The sequence below is a fragment of the Strongylocentrotus purpuratus genome, unplaced genomic scaffold (genome assembly GCF_000002235.5).
Source record: "Strongylocentrotus purpuratus isolate Spur 01 unplaced genomic scaffold, Spur_5.0 spur5_scaffold_3, whole genome shotgun sequence".
NCBI lineage: Eukaryota > Metazoa > Echinodermata > Echinoidea > Camarodonta > Strongylocentrotidae > Strongylocentrotus > Strongylocentrotus purpuratus.
This window is the reverse complement of record NW_022145609.1, coordinates 15,404,004-15,420,558: the sequence shown is the minus strand read 5'-3', so window position 1 is coordinate 15,420,558 and position 16,555 is coordinate 15,404,004. Positions and strand designations below refer to the sequence as shown.

The window sequence follows — 16,555 nt, the reverse complement described above, 5'->3', positions numbered from 1 at the left end:
ACTCCTGACGTGGTATCTATGGAGAGCAGAAGGTATATCTCAGCAATGCAGGACTGGCTAAAAAAAAAGGGCCCGAGGGTGCATACTTTTTTCTTAAACCAACTATGTGGAGATAGATGTTAGAGGACGAGGTAAGTCTTCGTAAAATTATTGTGTAAATGTTTTGATGTGGCGTGAATACAACTATAACATTTTACCCATAATTCTGGGTTCAAAATGAGATGCATGTTTGTGACGTGAAATAGACCTGTTACCCAACTGTGCGATAATTTGACCCCACAGTGAGTTTATTTTACACAATGTGGGGTTCATTTCACCCAATACTGTATAATGCATGTTGCCTTTTAAAACCAACAGTTTGGTAATTTTGTTTTACCCAAATGCTTTTAGAATGTTGTACTCTAGTTCAACCTCTTCCGTGGCGTACAATAATAACATGGATGTTTAGAAAGCGCCTGTATCCGCCAGGATCTGACGCTCATGGCGCTTTAGGCATATTAACCTGGTTATAGCCGAGCTGCCAAAGTAACTAGTGCTCAAGAATATCAGGTACTCATTTGCACCTGGGTGGAAAGTGGCAAATGTAGATTAATGTCTTGCCAAAGGACATTAGTGTCGCAGCGGGACTAGAACCCCGTACCTTGTGATCTGCAGTCGTGTGACTTATCCACTAGACCACAACACCCCCAGCATAGGGTGATGGTTATGTAGTCCATGGTCGTTAATGGGGGTAGGGGGCAGGGGACACGTCCCCCTATTTGTTAAGGTGGGGGACACAATAGAGTATGTCACACACATATTTTGGAAGTCTTGTAGTTTATATAATAGGCTCTATGGTGCCCCACTTCTCAAAATTGTGCCTTAGATTCTAAAAATAAAGCTCTAAATTAGGATTGAGATCAAGGCTAACAAGGGGCGTTGACTCTTCCAGTTCTCTGATTGGCGAAAGCTGGTATTGTTATATATCATCAACCAGCGCAAATCTCGCTGGTGTAAGCTATTTCTTGGTGTGACTGTGTGCTTCATATATTACAGTCCGAATTAAATGACAAGATCGAGATCAGCATAAGTCATTTTCCTCTTAAAACACTCATTAAATAAGTTAATCAACATTTGTAGAAAGTCCTAGAGGAAACGTCAATAGGCCATACGTACTAACAAAAACGAGCAATTGTTAGGCTTTTGACATGCTGCAAATGCATGATGCTTAGCTGCTAATGCAGTAATGCTATACATCTTTCGTCTACCACAATACTGAGAAGATAACAAAGTTGGATCACTTCTCGGGGACACAAACAACAGCATTCAAGTGTATTCATTTTTTCCCGAACTTGATATAGAAGGTTCAAAATCATGATGGTCAACTAATTCCTATTTTTAAATATTTTTGCTTCTAGATAAGTAAAGACACTGATAAGTTTCATAGAAATACTCACTTTAAATAAGTTTTGGCAGAGGCCCTCATGACTATGATAATCGGGATATAGAATAAAAGGCATTTCCTTTTTTGAAGGTTTTTTTTTGTTATGCCCAACTACCTTAATGCCATAATTGTGCATCTAATATTTTGACTAACTAATCGAAGCTGATGGAAAACGTTCAAAAAATGTTCCAAAACGTTTGAAAATACCGTCGATTTCACTTATACTAAGCCCTTCATTTGACAGTGACTAATTTAAGGGATACCAAGTCTTAGATATGTTGTAACGTAAGTTACTTTGGAGGCCTTTAGTCTTGTTCAGAGCTACTCGAGGTAAATATGGCGGTGTATATGCTGTCGGGAAAAATGAGAAAAGGGGGAGGGGAAAATGAGAGGGAAAGGGAAAGAAAAGAAAGAAAAAAAGGAAAAGGAAAGGAAAAGAGAAAAGAAAGGAAAGAGACGAAAGAAAGAGAAAAAAAGTAATAGAACAAGGAGAGGAAAGAAAGGAAAAAAAGAAAAAAAAAGAAAAGGAGAAAAGAAAAGAAAATAAAAGAGAAAAGGGAAACAAACAAAAAAAAACGACAGAGAGGAGAGAGAGAGAGAGAGAGAGGGTGTAAGAGCCTGAGAGAAGAGAGGTGGGAGTAAGAGAGAGAGGGGATGTTGGATGGTCGAGGGGGCAAGAAAGATACGCATAGAAAATTATGTTGCTATGCTTTACTTTGACACTCATATTTCAGTGTCCCCCCCTAACAAAACATAAAACGGATTGACGCCCCACCCGTCCTTAATCGCACCTAACCGCCCACCGCTCGAAGGCCTGCTGAAATATCAATAAAACCTGTAATGGATCCCATCCCTCCTTCCCACCCCTCTTAATTTTCTAGTTATCACTATCTGGCCATACACTACCATGACCATTGCTGTGTGAGATGAATAACCGCATAACACTTTGGTCAATTTCCTGTCTAATCTTCTGGTCTGGATCCAAATAGCAGTACATTAAGTTAATCAAACCCCTTTTTCACATTGAAAATCATTCTTGAAATATCCATGAAAGCAAAGCTTGTACAGGGCTCTTACAACAATTTCTCTGGATAGAATACCCTTCAAATGAACGAATTACAGATGAAAGGAGTGTGTGTTCTCTGTAGGTGTTCTCTGTACTGTAGATAAAAGGATCTAATGTTACATTTGTCACAATCTCCTGGAGAAAGGTTCATAAACATAACCGGAATACTTTCCTATTAATCCTATAAGTTGTTTGTTACGAGCAAAATGGGCGTTTACTCTGTGTTAAATAATATGAATAATGAAGCCCTTTTGGCTCTAAACAGCAATATATCATTATTAATATTAAGACACAATTAGAATCTCCTGTAATGACCCTTGAACTAGGCAACTGAAATCATTTGCAATATTCTCTGTCTTTCACAGAATGACACCCTCAACTAGGAAACGAAGTAGGAGGAAAGAAACACCGTTCTGTTGGTGTTGTGTGCTAATGTATGTTGAGCTAGGGAAGGAGAGGTAGTCGAATGAGGAAGTACCACACTGTCAGGTAAATGGCAGATATGTAGGGGTAAGTTTTTATAAAATCGTATACTATGGCAATGAGGAAGAAAGTATTATCATTTAGTAAATTGTCGAGTAAAAACTAAATTGCATTATGAACCTGGGTAGAGACTTGCAAATGTGGATAAATATCTTCACACGAAAGGTATTATGAAAAAAAGACTCTATTAATTCAAGCAACTGAGGAACAAAATTTCATTCTGCAGATTCTTTATAACATTGTGCTATTAATAGATATATCATAGAGGGTGAAACGAAATGCAGACAACCTTTTAGAATATCTTCAAGGTTGAATAATTTTATTGAAAATAACCGTGAACGGTGAAATGAGGAAGTAGTGCCCAAAATCATCATATCGGTAACATATGACCTCGACAGTAGTTCTATCGTGTAGAAATCTAATGTGTTGTTGAATTTTCATACATTTTGAAGCAACGCGTTTCGTTGCTTTTCAAATTGATGAATAAAAGATAATCCCTTGATTGAATCTCTCCTTTGCGGGTTAAAAAAGAAATGTTGTTTTGATATCCAGGGGGTATGACGACATGGTGGTTTCTCATAACATATCGATAGAGCTGTACCTGGGATTATGCGAATGCAATGACTTGAATAAATCATGAACTTTACATTCATCAAGATGACTAGACATAATACAAATATAATTTCCCCTCTTATTATACCTGTTTTCTCTCTCACTCTCTTTCTCCCTACCCTCTCTCTCTCTCCTTCCCTCCCTCTCCCCTCTCCCTCTCTCTGCTTCTCTCTCTCTCTCTGTCTCTCTATTCTGTTTTCTCTTCCCATTGCACTCCCCTCTCAACGAATTACCCAATTTTTGTTCTCTATATCTCGTCCTCTCGCTTACTATTTTCATGTATTTATCTCTATTCCACTGTATTTTGATCCTTGGAATACTTTCCATCCATCTTTTCTTTATAATCGTTCTCTCTCCATTATTCTTTCTCTCCCATCACTCTCTCTCTCTCCCTCTCTGTCTGTCTCTTCATCCTTCTCTCTCTCTCTCTGTCCTGCTCGCTCTCGCGCTCTCTCTCTCCCTTCTCGCTGGTTCTATGTATGTCCTTTTCCTCTTCTTTCCTCTGCATGTCTCTTTTCTTTATTTTGTTTTTACTAATTCCTTTTAATGTACATATGTCACGATATTTTATTTAGGTTCAATTACTTTTTATTCATGACCCTGTAGTTTAACTTTTACGTATATTTATTTGTGATATCCATTGTATATTTTAAACATGACATTATTAATCTTCAGACTATCTCAATAAAACTCGAATAAATTGAATTAAATAAAAAATCTTTTTTTCAATCTTGATTTCCAACTTGTAGTGTGAAAACATCATGATTTGTGATGCCAATTTGAAGATCGGAATCAGATCGGGCTTCGGACTATAATTACAACCAAATTGTATATCTTTGGATTCAAGTGAGTTTTGTGATACAGCACAGGTAAAATACAGTTTAATTAAGAAATAAAAACATGATACTCACAGGTTATAAGACAGAAAATCTACTAATTTAGAAATGTTGACAATCTTTTTCCCTTCTACATGTTAATTTAACATTTTAGTTTTTAGAGTGTTCAATAAAAAATCTTCACGCTGGCTTTTTGTGATTTTGAAATAATGTCTGAAATGTTAATCCCTTGGTTTAAACGTTTAAGTTCATAAATATATTCATAATGTATGTATCCACTAAAAGGAAAGAAATAAATTTGCCTATCTATTATTATTCCTCACTTGCTGCAAAGCTTAATACTTGGATTTTGATAAGCAGAATTTTAAATTTCGTTAATTATAATTTAATGTTTTCTTTTTCTTTCTTATTTTTCCCCAGCTAGATGACCATCTGATCCCGTTTCTTTGTGCGTGTCATTTTGTAATAAAACCGATTCCCTCCGATATATTTTTTCTTATATTGGCATATATCCATATGTTTGTCATTCATTGTTAAAATAAATTTAATGTTTTGTTGTCCTTATCTATTCAACTCACCCTATTTCCATTGCATCAAAAGCACACTGTTTCATTTTCTATTTTAGTTTTCCTGTTTGACTTATACAATATGTTGTTTCTTATGTAATCATATTTCCACATTCATGCAATAAATGCTTCAGTTTTTTTATTCGCTCACAATTACATTTTCACATTTTAAATGTCCTTCTTATATTAATCAGTTCTTTATTTTTCCATGATTGTTCTGTAATTCACTGAGTACCTATTTACCTCCAAACATAGATTAATTCTTTTTCTACTTCTATGTTCTTTAACTAGATATTTTTCTTTACCTACAGGATGTGATGTTCATAGCCTGCGTTAAAGTAAATTGAAATTGAAAACCACAATTAATCTACATAATTTTTTTCCACTCTCTTTCGTACTCCATTTCTGTCTATCACATCCAAATCATTTTCCCCCTCGTCATACTTTACCATGTTTACATTGCTATTTTGTTACATTCCATTCTTCAAATAATTTGCAATGCACTCTTCTCAACAACACAAATTACTTCCTTCATCACTCTCTCCTCTGCGTCATTCGTACTTATTTACTTGTACCTTCATTGCTGTCCTTATTTATTTCCCTCTGCTTCACTGTTCATCTATCAAATTGCAATTTGACACGTTTTTTCCCCCTTTTACTTTATTGTTACATATTATTTTTTTTTAGTTTCTTAACGGGTTCTTGTTAAAAGACAATTGCTAGTCTCTTACGTAATGCACATTGTAAGATTCATCTTTGTCAGATCGTGTAGATCGTTGAAATATATAAGAAATAATTCCGAATATACATGTTTGTATATAATGTAGAACACATTATTTTAGAATAGCCAGAATATATGATTCCCCCCTTATTTATAATAATCGTTTGCATAAATATGGTGAAAATAATCTCGATAAATGATGTGTACACAAATTACTAAAAGGGATAAGACTTAAGACATTATTATTATATTGATAGAATAATTTACATATTGACATATGCTACGATCATTTTATTGTTTGATTCTTACGCAAATTGTTCGTCATTTCCACCAACCTAACATGCAATAGGTGCAGCATGCTCTCCCCTCATATACGGTAACGCGTCTTTCCCGGAAGGCAGAGAAGGGGATGTTGTGGATTCCAGTGAGACGTGCCCAATTTATACCACTATGGGTAAGAGTGATCTTCTTCTTCGCCGTCTTCTCCAAACTTCCTCTGATCATTCCTTTCTTTTTTTGGTCTTGCTTTCCTTCTACTCCCCTCCCCTTTTTCTTCTTGTTAACGTTTTCTTCTTCTTCTTCCACCTTCACATCCTCTTCTTGTTATTAGTCTTGTTATTGTTATTATCATAATCATTATTTACATCATCTTTATCATTATTAGCATGATAGCTTTTATTACTATTATTATTGTCATTTTCATAGTCATTATTATTGTCATTATCATTATCACTATAGTTGTTGTTACTTTCTGCTTCGAATTCTTTTTCTTCCTCCTATTGTTTGTGTGCTTTTTGTTTTTCTTTATCCCCTATCGATGGTTTCAATATACCTCTCTTTACGTTTTGTTAAATAAGTTGAAGGTGGATCATATTCATGTTCAATATGGTTCAAGCTGATCTCTTGCTTCAAATAATACTTACAATACGAACTATTAAATATGAGTTTGTCCTCGTGTGTTAGAGGGTGGAAGTCGGGTGATAGTAATAGCAGTGCTCTTCTCCCGTTCTCTTATTGCAATTGTTGTCATTGTAGTATTAAAAGTCCTAATTCCAATATAATAGAGCCATTATTCATTGACGAACCAAACAACATTCCTTTTCCATCTTTTATTACCAAAGCTACCAACATTTTTATCAATATTGGTTCAATCTATAAAGAGTATGCAATACTGCTCTTTTATAAATACAAAGATCAATCATCACAAATCACGGTTGCATCCATTATATTGCTGTTATGCGAATTCAGTATCAAACTCGACACACTTTTAGTAAATAAACCGAACCAGTATTCCAGTTAATATCAATGTTTTTAATTTGAATACAGGCGGTACACCCATTGGACGTGCAGAGTGTGCACAAGGCACAACATTTGGAGAATTGGCTTGGAATATCACCATGTATTTGAATGACTGTGGGCCGTTAAGGGAAACAAATGAAGTAGTCGACGATATTATTGAGGTAAGTATTTCTCTTGTAATTAGCAAAACATTTGATTTCATATGATTTGCTTTCATGAGTTATTACTTCCATAAATAAGACATTCATTATAAGTTTACAGTATAGTATCATATAAGGTTCACATCATAAACACTTCTCGAATTTACGTCATCATCATGAATAAAATATTCACACAAAAATAATTTGTGTAACATGTAACGATGCGTAACGGGAGGCGAACATACAAGATGACAATCAGAAAGAAAGAAAGAAAGAATGGATGAAGGAAGGAAGAAAGGTAAACAAAATTATGGAAATTAGGGAACAAAGAATGAAAGAAACAAAGAAAGAAATAAGAACAAAGATAAGGAAGGGAAGCAAACAAAATTGAAATCTAGATGGATATTTATTTCGAATCAACTAGTAAAAACGTGTCTTTAAATTATCGAATTTTTTAAAACGTATTTTTTAAAAGTTTTCTGTAGCTGTCAAAATGGTTTTTTTAATAATAATTCTATTTTTAGAAAGGAGTAACAAATGAGACAGTGATAGAAGTGCTAGAGGTCGTGGTGGTGGTCACAGACATGGATATTGACGAGGAAGACATTGTCAACATAGCTAATATCATCAGCAACAGTACAGCCCTACAAAGTGGCGATCCAGGGGTGAGTAAAATAAGTAACATATTGTAAAATATTGGTTAACAGGTGTGGATGCTGGACTTTGGAATATATATGGAAGGGGCACAAAAAACCTAAGGAAAATGCCTAATGAGATTATTATATATATATATATATATATATATATATATATAAAGCCTGTCGGGTATATTACAGTGACATCATACAAATAATAACCGTAACCCTAAACCCTAACCGTAACCCTAAAACTTGTATGTATAACTATTGTCCTCCTAATGACGCACTTTTCACTCCAAATGTCCTTCTAAAGACGCCTTTAGTAACATATGTTTATATACTCGTACATGTATAAATATATGTGTGTGTCATTTGTGTGTTTATAAATAAATATAAGTGTACTTGTGTTTGTGTGTGAGGGTGTGTGTGTGTGTGTAGAGAGAAAGAGAGAGAGAGAGATGAGTATTATCTTATACGCCTTCTAAATATGCTATTGGTGAGAACTTGGAGTGATTGAAGGATTCGCTTTTCAGTTTGCCCCATGTTTTATGTTTCGTATTAAGCAAAAAGAGAATTTACCAATTACACGGAAAATGCGATGAAATGCAAAACCTAGGAATATAATTATACTAAATGACGACAATTTTAATGCAAGTTCATGTTTCTTTATGCAATGATTTTTTTATTTTTTATTTTTATCGTATCATTACAACAGATCACTACTCTTACTGCAACCATCATCAGCAACTTCGCAGGGAAAGATGAAGACGAGCTTACCACGGTGGAAGAGAATACTGGAGCAATCACTCAAATCTTGGAGAGTTTTGAAGAACAGCTTAACAATCTGGACATATCGGATGGACAAAGTTATACTGCATTGGAGATGAATGTAGCTGTACAGGTATAATTATATTTCTAATCATTCCTGAACTCATGGGAAAGCAATTGTTTTATATAAACGTTTTCTTTATTCCCTGAGATTTTGATAGTGTTCTAAATGTTATTCATTTTTTAAAATTATTTATAAATTATTCATTTTGAAAAATTACATAAACTAGGATAAAACAGTACATTCATATACAAAAGGGGGAAGTATTGAAATGCTGGCTGAGCTAGATTGGTTGCCAGGGTATAGAGTATGTATGAATGTATTTTAATAAAATAACATAAAGTGATTCATTTAAATAAGGTTTCTTTTGTTTCAGGTGACCAGTGTCGAACCGGATGACTTTTTATCGGGGTTGACCGTATCCGCTAGCAGCACCTCCTCCGATCTAAGGCTGACTGACATCACGCTCAACGCCGGAGACAGCCTAGTCCAGGGAGAGGTCCTCACAGGTACTCGTGTCAGTATTCCCTCTGCCGTCCTGAACAGCCTCAGCAACGGAGAAGGTAGCGAGTCAGGGGTACGCGTGGCCCTCAGCGTTTTCAGGACACCGTCATTGTTCTCTTCGCAGCGTATCCGAGACACCAACGCCGGGCAGAGCAGTTTCAACCGGACCGTGAACTCACTGGTTATGGGTTTGACGCTCGCGGGACGGAAGATGACGACTTTGGCGGAGAACATCATATTTAAGTATAAACCTATTCAGGTAAGAAATACGGTTCTAGGACACCTTCCCCCTGGACATCCACCCCGGATAACCACCCCCAGTCAACAACCCCCTAGGACAACTTCCCCCTAGGGCAACTACTCCCGGATAATCACCCCGAGCCAACAACCCCCTAGGACAACTCCCCCCCCCCTGGACATCCATCCCGGATAACCACCCCAGTCAACAACCCCCTAGGACCACTTCCCCCTGGACATCCACCCCCGGATAACCACCCCCAGTCAACAACCCCCTAGGACAACTTCCCCCTTGACATCCATCCCCGGATAACCACCCCCAGTCAACAACCCCATAGGACAAGTTCCCCCTAGGACAACTACCCCCTGATAACTTACCCTGGACAATTACCCCCAGACAACTATCCCCGGGACATCTATCCAAAGGGGGTAGTTGACTGGGGGTAGTTGCCCGGGGGTAGTTGTCCTAGGGGGTAGTTGTCTGGGGGGAGTTGTCCGGGGTAGTTGTCCTTGGAGGAAGTCGTCATTGAGGATGGCTGTCCTAGGGGGTAGTTGTCCTAGGGGGTTGGTGACTGGGGTGGTTATTCGAGGTGGATGTCCGGATACGAAGAAATACAAGGAGAGGCACATCTTTCTCGTAAAACTACACTGTCCAAGAGACCTATGATCAACTTTCCCCGTTTTCCATCAACGATTAAGTAGAAGTTTTACATGATTTGTTTTTACTTGCGATTAGTTAGGTTTAGACAAAACGAAAAATGGTGTGAAAGGCTGTTGATATTCATTGTTTCTATTCTATCATACTTGCCCTATTCCTATCATTCATGCTTTCTGACAGCCTTGGATATACCTCTGATCTTTATTATCTAGGAAACTATCATCTATTCAATGTAGAGGACTGGAAATACACTTTCTTAGAAAGCATATTAAAAATCATTTCCTATGAACTAGATAACACTCCAAATTTTGATTGAATCTACTCTAGGGTATTGGTTAAATCACTCTTTTGATAGTGGATTCCACTAAAAATGGAGTGATCCCTTTTTATCACTCCTCGAAAGTACCAGCACATTTGATTAGGGGTAACAGAAATTATTGGCAAGCAATGGAAACATTATGATAATGTATCAGGTATAGATGAATTTCTATAACTTACACGATCTCGAAGAATTTTAGAAATCAACCTCAGTCAATTTCAATAACCTCGTGTGACACCCTTTGAAAATGTGCAAACATTTATCACCATGATTGATCATCATCTCATGATGGCCGAATCCCATGTGGAGTTCACTCTTTGACGCCACTCCCCCTTTTTCAATCTAACATTACAATGTTAGATTTTCCGAGCAATACATTAACGTATAGAAATCGGTCTTGGGTTGATTTCTCATAAGTCTGTGCGACTATGTTTAATAAATAGCTTTATCTTCCAAATGATTATGCTTGAAGTCTGACTTTCAAAATCCCGAATGTGTGTTCTGGGACTTCGAGGACACACTTGATTGGTCAGGGAGAGGATGTCGTCAGATTGCGTCATCAGGATCAGAAATTACATGCAGCTGTGATCATCTGACGAATTTCGCGGTATTGATGGTAAGTTGCACTCAGAAAGAGGGTACACCTCCTCTTTCAAACAAAACAGAATTAATCAACTGTTGGAGACACGTGGAAAGGTAAACGTATTATGTTAACGGCGAAGGTTAACGAAGTATTCATTGCGAAAAAAAGTATTATTAGTAGCATTTTTTAGGTATCACACATATGAGCTGCACTGGAATAATTTTGATAACCTTAATTATGATTGAATTGTAACATTTTTCTGTATCGTATACTAGAAACATGTTCACATCGTATGGTAGATTAAAACTAATATTATGAGTTGAGGATATGGACCTAGTATTAATAATTATTCAACATGCTTAGTACTAAGCTAATTATCTTCTCACAATAAATACTGCAAATCAATGTGCTTTTATTGTGTTTTCAAAACATTTTTACCATTATTAGCATCCTCATCATGATTATCATCACCATTTTTACTATAATTGGTGTTGTTGCTGTTATTGCTGTTGCTGTTGCTATTGTGGTTGTTTCTGGTGTTCTTGTTGTTGATTGCTATCATTCATAATATTCGTTTGTTTTGTCTTGTTTTGTTTAGGATATATATGCTGAACGTGTTGAGGCGTTACGGATTATTAGTATCATCGGTTGTGCCATCTCCATTGTGTGTTTAGTCATTATACTAATCACCTATCTATCAAACAAGTAAGTACACAATACGAATGATTAAGGTTCTTGAGTAATTTCGAAAGACGTGATAAAGTCGCAATTTGGTTTGTTTTGCATTTAGGAAAATGGTGTAAATTGTGTTATTTCCTTTTTTTTCTTCTTCACATACATCATTACCCGCGGTCTCAACCATTTGAACAATGTAAACCGTCATATAATATCAAAGGAGAATCCTTCAATGAGATGTAATGTTTGTATCTAAGATCTAGGACAACTGCCTGTTGGGCTATCAAAACAATTACAGTAACTAATTCTCAAGTACAACGGCATCCAGATATATTGATCAGGTTAATTCCGGACAACTATCCCCTAGTTAGACTAATGGTTTGGGGAGTGGTTTTTCTCTGGGAGCAGTTGTCCTGTAGGTAGTTGTATTTGGTTGTAGTTAAATTGCTACCAATACGTTTATTAAAGTTACATAAAATAATGGCATGACAATTAAATATACATTTGTTAACATTCAAAGCATGCATTTGGTAAATATAAAATGATTGTTGTCGTAATTTAAATTTATCTTGCTGCAAGTTTCTAATTTCGTATATTCATATACTTGAATTGCTGCTGCTGAACAATGTGTTTCGTGTTTGTTTATTTGCTTTTGTTTTCAATTGATTGTATATTTGTTTAATATTTATATTTTGACAGAAACCTCCACGTCCACCAGTCGCAGAAGATCTTCATGTGTCTCTGCGGTACCCTCCTCGGTCTATACCTCACCTTCCTCATCATGAGCGCATTGGACCGTCATCCCGACTACCCCGAGGTCACTCCCGTCCCTTGCGGCATCCTCGCCGCTCTCGTTCACTTCTTCACCCTATCCTCTATGGCCTGGATGGGCGTTGAGGGAATCAACACCTATCTCATTGTCGTGCGCGTCTTCGATGCTTACATTCCTCGTTTCATGCTCAAAGCCAGCATCGTGGCATGGGGTGAGTGTCCTTCTCTATGCTTGGTTTGATAACATAGGGCAGCTATCAGAAAGGGGGAGTGAAGTGTTTGGGGGCGCTATCCCCTCCTCTAAATGATTACTGGATTCTCACATCATTGTAGCAATGTTTGTATCCTTCATTTCCCAGTTCTTCCGTAATTTGCCTATTTTTTGCTATTATTTTTAAATTTATTTCACTCCTTTATTCAGGGAAGTCTGTTCAGTATAATATATTTGAAGACGAGTCTTAGAAATCGCTCCTTCCTTTGCCCTCCTTAATGGAGCCATCTGTCTTTTGTTTTCCTCCATTTTTAATTTCACACCTCCTTTTGTTTTTTCCAGTCCAATAGCAATATCATGTTTAGAGATTTCTTTCAGTTTCAGATATTTTGAACCTGTATTTAACGATGATAAGTTGTGATGCAATGAATACTTTCTACATATAACCCTTGTTTAATTTATTCATACTGTCATATTTTAGTATCATGGTAGATACAAGTAGAGTTACTTTCCTGTTAGAAAGTAACAACAATGGCAACATCAATGTTCACGAAATTGGTTAATTATTGGTCTATTCAGTTTCTAAAAACTAAAAGTGTAATTCATAATAAATTGTGAAGGGCTTTAATCAAATGAAGATAATTAGACCAACTCAAATGTCATGGTATTTACAAGTCGTCAACCATTTATTCAGGTTTAAGTCCTTCAGACAGTAAAAGGGAGGAAAATTGTATCCCAACTTACTAATGATTTTTTTTCTCTCTCTCTTTCCTATTTACCCCTGTCCACCCTCTCTATCCCCCTCTCCCCCTTTCTCTCTCTCTCTCTTAAACGTTTCTCCATTCTGATACCATGGCAGGAGTCAGTGGTCTAGTCGTCCTCTTGACCGGCATGGCATCCCAAGGAAACTATGCAGCAACAGACTAGTAAGCTACACTAAGAAAATACTCGAAAACGTTCTTAAAAGGAACATTGATAGATAAGATCTACTATTGTGACAAAAGATGCAAGGGCACAGTTAGGGAACAACCGGTCATTGACCTCCTACCCCTCCCTCTACCCCCTACCTTTCCTCTTGAAAGCAAATTTGCAAACATTAAGAACACAGCATCAGTTATTGACGACGGAATATATTTGTTGCATACATTTGGAAAATGTACGTAAGAACACATTTACAATAATTATATTCAGGATGAATGTATGATTTACAATTTTATGAAGGAGATAGGTGTAAATTTCAATTTCAATCTTGTTTATTATCCAGCTGTTTTCTTCAGAAGTGGCCATCGGTCGGTGGACTCCTCATCCCAATAGCGATCATCCTCCTTGCCAACATCGTCATCTTCAGCTTGGTCGTTCGCCGCTTGATCAAGTCGGCCAACGTCGCCTCTAATAGCGACGCGGCCGGGACCAACCGCAAGGCATCTATCGAGCGAATCAAGAACGCGGTCAGCGTCCTCCTTCTCCTCGGCTTGACCTGGGTCACGGGCTACCTGACCCTGATTGACACCACAAGTCAGGTCACCCAAACTCTCTTCATTGTCTTCAACTCTCTCCAAGGCTTCTACATCTTCATCCTCTACTGCGCGAGGAACCCAGTAGTGCGCGCGTACTGGGCCAAGGTGTGCGGTTGCGGGCAGGACTCTTCGAAATCGAGCACCCGTGCGAACCAAGGAACGAGTCAGGGAATCTCCTTGACCAAGACGAGGTCGACGTCGGAAAACGACCATGATTATGAGAATCCGTCCTTCGATGATAATAAGGAATATACTGACCTTGATTTCTCTCAGGGCAAGAAGGGCGGTGATCCGACGAAGCCGACGTCCTCTGGTAAGGAATATACTGATCTTGATTTCTCTAAGATCGAGAAGGGTGGTGATCCAACGAAGTCCTTTGACGGTAAGGAAGATGTTGGTCCGGCCTATGAAGTTTGTATCATATAGAATGTCAATCAAATAGATTTCAAGTCTTTTACAAAAATCGAATTACATCAAGATATACACTTGAAATATTTATTGAAGACAGTCATGTAGATTATCATAACAAAGAGAATTACCTTATAGATTTATTAAAAGTATGTACAGTCAAACCTGTTTATAGCAACTGCCAAAGGGAAACACAAAAAGTTGTCTTTCTAGACAGGTTCCTTTAGTACATGTTTCAATGAGAAAATATTTTCAAGGGAAACATAAAATGTGGTCTTTGTAGACAGGTGATCTTCGTAGACAGGTGGTCACTAAAGCAGGTTTGACTGTATAATGCTGGAGTCCCGTTAAACCCGTTGATTAGAAACATAATTCTCAAAAACAAAATCACGTTAGCCTATTGTTGTACTATCAAAGACGTGATTAATGGAATATTCCAACTGAGGGTATTTATATTCCTTTTAATAACCAATATGAACGAGACGAGACATCACAGTCCCTTTCTTTTGGGTATCATTTCATTAAACGAAATCGTTATATGATAAAACAAGCTACTTGGTTATAACTGATACTGGATTCTGAAATCATTATCTACATGACTGGACCATAAGTGACTAATGGTTATCCTGTTAGGAGTAAGTTTATTTGTGGTTATGAACTTAAACGAATAATAAGCTCATGACTTGCTTTAGTTTTCTCTAATGACGAAATGACTCTTTTATGAATAATCCGGGGAATAATCCTTCTTTTTAGCGCTAAGTCGCTTTCTTTTTGTATATTAATACCTAGTGTTGTTGATCCTTTATTTTCATCGAGATATTATTTAATGAAATGGTCGTGAGGAATGATGCAACATTCCTGTAATTGTTGACAACTCCTGAAAAGGGTCGTTGGCCCTGAGATTTAGCATATATACGTAGACATAATTTTTGTAGTAACTGCAGTTTTTGGCCTATGATTGAATCTCAAACTGAAAGGTTTAAGAGGGCAATTAATTAAGCTATTAATGATTCTATATTTTGATTCGTTTGACTTCGTCATGATTTCATACCCTCTTTTGTCTTCAAATTGCTTTTAAATGTGTTGATGGATGACCAAATAAAATGACAGTATTTCTATGTTTAGGTGGATGATATCTAGTAATTGCCGTTTGTTGCAATTTACAAATTGCAAATTTACTTTATTTTGACATGTATATATTCATATATTCCTCAAACACAAATGGGAACACAAAAATAAGTACAGGTTACATGTTTTAATTTGAAGAACAATGTACAGGACAACATAAACTATGCACTGAAGACATATTACATATTACATATTAACATACAACATTGAAACATAAAATATACATAACAAGTTTGTGTGTAACAAATTGGAAAATCATCACTAGATTTAATGATGATGACGATGATGATAAAGATGATAATATTCATAATAGTAATCATAACAACTATAATGTTAACAATAATAGTGGTGAAAATTGTAATATTAATAGTAGATTTTTTTTTGTATAGCGCTCATGCCTGTCAGACTTGATACTCAAGTGTGAGGAACCATTTTAATTTTTTAGATTCAATAATATTCATGATTATAATATCGCACAACTTGATCTGATGCTTTACATTCAGCTTTTTAATTTTGGTTTTTATTGTAGCCGTCGGTAAGGGGAATAAGGGATAGATATACTCATTCATGGAACTTTTCGATTTTGACATTGTTGGTTTGGTGTTTGGGCTAGAATTATACTCAGAATTAAAACGAAGATACTACATGCTCTGAAGAATATGTTTTTTAACGTTTTCTTTTGTTCTTCTGTTGTATGTATATAGTGACACGTGGTCAAAGTCGACATGTAATTAATGAAACAAGAATTACTGCTACCAAAAATACATAATTTAAGGTGACGGATACATTATGATTATTTTGATCTAGGTGCCCGGGTATGTTTTTTGACATCGGTTAAGATTTCGTGTCAGTAGACAAGGGGAAGTGGGGGTGAGATGATTTGGAAATCTTTTGAATTTATAATTTCACTTGACCTCTGTATGTCAAAGAA

At 36.6% G+C, this 16,555-nt stretch overlaps 1 protein-coding gene across 6 annotated transcripts; it reads left to right on the top strand.

Annotated features, from left to right (window-relative positions):
• LOC100890003 (adhesion G-protein coupled receptor G2) lies at nt 1-14,707 on the top strand. Of its 6 annotated transcripts, none has more exons than XM_030996769.1 (14): nt 1-131; nt 2,855-2,999; nt 4,334-4,430; nt 4,841-4,868; nt 6,057-6,161; nt 7,034-7,167; nt 7,671-7,811; nt 8,500-8,685; nt 8,990-9,376; nt 10,804-10,947; nt 11,513-11,619; nt 12,289-12,572; nt 13,431-13,497; nt 13,836-14,707. In XM_030996769.1, exons 5-14 carry the CDS (start codon nt 6,158-6,160, stop codon nt 14,512-14,514), a joined length of 2,133 nt encoding a protein of 710 aa, XP_030852629.1. In that variant the 5' UTR covers nt 1-131; nt 2,855-2,999; nt 4,334-4,430; nt 4,841-4,868; nt 6,057-6,157; the 3' UTR covers nt 14,515-14,707. The 6 variants fall into 6 exon arrangements, with proteins under 6 accessions (XP_030852629.1, XP_030852628.1, XP_030852627.1 ...); XM_030996768.1 differs by having other exon boundaries at nt 4,334-4,453; nt 4,845-4,868; XM_030996767.1 differs by having other exon boundaries at nt 4,841-6,161.
• Nucleotides 14,708-16,555: the final 1,848 nt, after the last annotated feature.

What these genes read in the sequence shown, in the direction of transcription:
- LOC100890003 (XM_030996769.1), top strand. An exon ending in TACAAAGTGGCGATCCAGGG is followed by an intron (nt 7,812 to 8,499) that starts GTGAGTAAAATA and finishes TCATTACAACAG; the next exon opens with ATCACTACTCTTACTGCAAC. An exon ending in AGCCAGCATCGTGGCATGGG is followed by an intron (nt 12,573 to 13,430) that starts GTGAGTGTCCTT and finishes ATACCATGGCAG; the next exon opens with GAGTCAGTGGTCTAGTCGTC.